At 50.3% G+C, this 4,770-nt stretch overlaps 1 protein-coding gene across 1 annotated transcript in view; it reads right to left on the reverse strand.

The window, feature by feature from the left end:
• Positions 1-4,770, reverse strand: part of WDR3 (WD repeat domain 3) — a 22,828-nt gene that overhangs the window by 9,771 nt on the left and 8,287 nt on the right. Inside the window, 5 exon segments of the mRNA XM_018569551.1 lie at positions 1,057-1,142; positions 1,235-1,336; positions 3,452-3,545; positions 4,022-4,261; positions 4,350-4,451. Of these exon segments, the coding sequence (XP_018425053.1) occupies positions 1,057-1,142; positions 1,235-1,336; positions 3,452-3,545; positions 4,022-4,261; positions 4,350-4,451 (624 nt within the window).

A 4,770-nucleotide genomic window follows, 5' to 3' on the forward strand; every position in this document is an offset into this window, starting at 1 on the left:
CCCCCACCCCCCCGCTATGAGACACATGCATGTAGCTGTCTCTGGAAGTCAGGCCTGTGGCTGTAAAGAATCCTGCAATGCCCCATGGGATTTGTAGTTCCACAACAGCTGGAGGGCCCGGAGTTTGCCCACCCCTGCTCCATAGTATTCCCCATTGTTCCTCCCCCATCTGCTACATTAAAGGTTATGTATAGGGATGCACCGATACCACTTTTTTAAGACCGAGTACCGATACTTTTGATCATGTACTCGCCGATACCAATTACCGATACTTTTTCTTAAAGGGACAGGTCACATTTTTTCTAAAGCAATACAAACCAATGCTTTTTCTTAATATTATGATTCATGAGATGACGAGGGAGCATGACGCCGGCTTCCCGGCCGATCCGAATGCCGGGCGCTGCGTCATTACACGGCGCCCGGCTTCGCTAGCTTCCTGACCAATCGGGAAGCCGGGCAGTGCGTCATTGCACGCTACCCAGCTTCCTGATTGGCCCGGGAAGTCGGCTCCATGCTCCCTCATCACAAGTGACGAGAGAGCATGGAGCCGTTTCCTGGCCAATCAGGAAACCGGGCAGCGTGTAATGATGCGCTGCCCGGCTTCCTGATACAGGAAGTACTCGTGCTAGGTATCGGAGCATTTGGGCGAGTACGAGTACTCACCCAAATACTTGGTATCGGCACCGATATCGGTGCATCCCTAGTTATGTAGGCAGATACGGAGGAGCTTGGCCAGCACAGACAGTACTTAGACACTCCCAGAAGAGGAGAGGACTATAATACACAAGGGAGGGGGGATAGGGAAACAACTCTTCCTGGATTGGTCAAGTTAAAAGTACTTTGCAAGTGAATTAAAGATCATGTATGTAAAAAAATTATGCCAGTGAGCATGGTTCCCTCTGACATATTTCACGCCCTTAACCTGCACTGCAGTGAACCGGTAATCCCCTTTAATAGTTCACCGTTGCAGATGTAGGAATTACGCCTTCAATCCCCTGAACCGCTCACATATGAACTCTATGAACCTTTCATACGACCCGCAGCCATGATCCTCACCTGCTCTGAGCCTCAGAGTCATCGCTGACCAGTTCAAACTCCCAGAACTTCACGGCCTTATCGGCACCTCCGGTCACGAACCCTCTCTGAAAGACACGACGGGAGAGACCATCACAAATATAGAACCGGCGCCGTGCGGGCCACTCCGCTCCCTGCCTGCTATACCCCAGAACCTTACCTGGTCCGGTGACAGGGAGATGGACCACAATGCCCCATCATGGGCAGGTATGGAGTCCAGCTCAGTCCCCGTGGACAAATCAAACAGCTGCAGCTTGCCAGACTGAAAGACACACAGGTTATAGAATGACGCATGGCGGGGACGCGCATGGGGACACGCATGATAATCAAAGCCATCAGGGTTCAATGCTGAACCGCCCCCAGTGGGTCTATGATGTAAGAAAGGACATTGGAGGGTAAAGCACCTTTGCAGGCAGAACTGATGAGAGCGGCTCTATGTAAATGCAGCAAAAAAAGCGTCAGGGCCGTATAATGTAATAGAGCAACACCGAGTGCAGTATCTCCGTGCAATCATTGGCTGCCTGTGGCGTGTCTCCGGATCCATAAAGGAAACTTCATGACCTTATATACTGACAACACACTCCTGAGGTGTAACGTAAGAGATACGTCCTAAAAACATCACAAAGACTTTCCAGGATGCATCTCTTACGTCCAAGCTCCTCTAACCCCCCATCCCCCCTCCCCACGCTGCTATCACTGGCAAATACCGGCTGACAAAAGGACAAAATCGCTTTGCATGACACATGAGGAGCAGCTGCCAAATGCAGCATCACCTGTGTGAAATGACACTTGTACATAGTCTGTCAGGGTCATCGAGTAAATACAATGTAACAATGGTTTGATGTATTGTATTTACTATTTCATTTCACATGTGTGACCTCTGATCTGAATTACACATCACTTAAAGAAACCTTACAAGTTAAAAATAATAATAATGTATTCCTATTTACATTTTAATTACCCTTTATCGGCCCTAATTATTTTTGCTGGTTTTTTTATGTGCTTCTATTCTGCCTTAAGATGTCCTCAGTTCTCTGGGTTGAATATCGTTTCTGCCCCCACCAACCCTCCCCCTGGCAGTACTTCTTTTCTGCCACTAGATGTCCTCCGTCTCCTGGATAGAATGGTGCAGTATCCTGCAGTACATCAATTCTGCAACTAGATGTCCTCAGTCTTCTGGGTGGAATAATGGTGATGTTCCCTGCAGTGCTTCTATTCTGCCGCTAGATGGCCTCAGTCTTTTGGGTGGAATAATGACCCTGTTCCCTGCAGTGCTTCTATTCTGCAACTAGATGTCCTCAGTCTCCTGGATAGAATAATGGTGCTGTAACCTGCAGTACTTCTTTTCTGCCACTAGATGTCCTCAGTCTACTAAGTAAAATGGTGCTGTAACCTGCAGTACTTCTTTTCTGCCACTAGATGTCCTCAGTCTCCTGAATAGAATGGTGCAGTATCCTGCAGTACATCAATTCTGCAACTAGATGTCCTCAGTCTTCTGGGTGGAATAATGGTGATGTTCCCTGCAGTGCTTCTATTCTGCAACTAGATGTCCTCAGTCCTTTTGGGTGGAATAATGACCCTGTTCAATGTAGTGCTTCTATTCTGCCACTAGATGTCCTCAGTCTCCTGGGTGGAATAATGGTGCCGTAGCCTGCAGTACTTTTATTCTGCCACTAGATGTCAGTCTCCTGGGTGGAATAATGGTGCCGTAGCCTGCAGTACTTCTATTCTGCCGCTAGATGTCCTCAGACTCCTGGGTGGAGTAATGGTGCTGTAGCCTGCAGTACTTCTATTCTGCCACTAGATGTCAGTCTTCTGGGTGGAATAACAGTGCTGTAGCCTGCAGTACTTCTATTCTGCCGCTAGATGTCCTCAGACTCCTGGGTGGAGTAATGGTGCCGTAGCCTGCAGTACTTCTATTCTGCCACTAGATGTCCTCAGTCTCCTGGGTGGAATAATGGTGCCGTAGCCTGCAGTACTTCTATTCTGCCACTAGAAGTCCTCAGTGTGGAATAATGGTGATGTAACCTGCAGTACTTCTATTCTGCCACTAGATGTCCTCTGTCTCCTGGGTGGAGTAATGGTGCCGTAGCCTGCAGTACCTCTATTCTGCCACTAGATGTCATCAGTCTCCTGGGTTGAACACTGTCCAGAGTCACTCAACCAGGAAGACCCAGGACATTACTGTGACTACAGGGTGTCATGGGCCCGCCCACTTGTGGGCCCTCCACCATATCGGCTCCCTGCACTCACAAATCCCCTGGAAACACAGATTACAGCCGACTTCTCGTGTCTGTGACGGCCACACAAGAGAAAACGCTACAAAGACCCGGAACTTGGGGCTCGATGGTTTCCCCCGGTGACATGGCGCACTCACCTTGGTCCCCACAATGACGTGTCTGTCTCCGGGGACAAAGAGGGAGCAGAGGGCGTACTCGCACGTCATCGTCCGGATGCACTGCAGCGTCGACCTGCAAAAAGAGAGAACGCAGTGACATCACAGCCACGCTCTGCGACATCAGAAGAAGTAACAGAGTGCACCGCAGTAACCAGCACTGGGGTACGCGGTTCATATCCTGGCCAGGACACTGTCTGCATGGAGTTTGTATGTTCTCCCGGTGTTGGGACACTCCATGGACATGTGGGTAGGTGAACTGGCTGTCAGGTATCAGAGGCGGGGCCTCAGAGTGTAGCTGTCACTGATAAATACAATGTAACAATATCTGATACATTGTATTTACTCTTTCATTCAGTGCAGATGAAAGGCGGGGCTATGACATCACAAATGCAATCCTAACGCTCCCCAAATACACCATACGGTCAGCAGGACGCGGTCACCTGACCATCACTATGGCCGCCCCCTATAAGGACCGCCCCCTCCGAATGATGGGCCCTGTGAACGCTCCCCCATACAAAGACAATGGAACCCTCCGGAAGTCGGCTTTACCTGTTCCAGACCTTGACGGACTCCGCTGACGCCGACAGCACGGCGATGTTATCCGAGCTGAACGCCAGCGTGCGCACGTCGCTGCGGTGGGCCCACAGGGTGAGCCGGGCGCTCTTGTTGCACTCGATGGGGCCGGGCTGGGACGGGTCCGCCGGTAACGTGAAACACTCCACGCTGTTGTTCTGCAGCAGCACCACCACCTTCAGCTCCCCTCTGCCGGACGCCAGCAGGTCACATGACCTGAGAGGACGCAAAGCCACGGAATTAATCACTGGCGTCAATTGTTACGCCGAAAAGGAGGCAAAAACGCAAGTTATCGTCTCGTTACTTGATCTTGGAGGAGGACTTGATGACCGTCAGCTTCTGGATCTCGTCTTGAAGCGTCCTCTCCACCGCCGCCTCCTCTTCAGGCTCCTCCCCTTTCTTCTGCCTGAAACAACAAAGCATTGTTACATTGTATCATTATTGTCTATGGATACTTTGTATTCTCATCCGTTCTATCGGGGGTCTTCATTATAAGAAAGACAGCCAATCAGGTGTCAGCTTGGCTGCCAAAGGGAACTCCCCTGACTGAAGCCACGCCTTCCAATTTCATCCTTCTATACCAGTGACGGTTTATCCGTCCACAATCACTGAGATGAGGGGTGTGGGAACCAATTATTATATTTCTTCACGTACTACGCCACAGCCCTGGCACCCGACACTGCTGAACTTCCATTAGCACACCATTTCCACTACACTGAACGTCC

This window comes from Nanorana parkeri, unplaced genomic scaffold, assembly GCF_000935625.1.
Source record: "Nanorana parkeri isolate BGI_ZX_2015 unplaced genomic scaffold, ASM93562v1 scaffold1354, whole genome shotgun sequence".
Taxonomy (NCBI): domain Eukaryota; kingdom Metazoa; phylum Chordata; class Amphibia; order Anura; family Dicroglossidae; genus Nanorana; species Nanorana parkeri.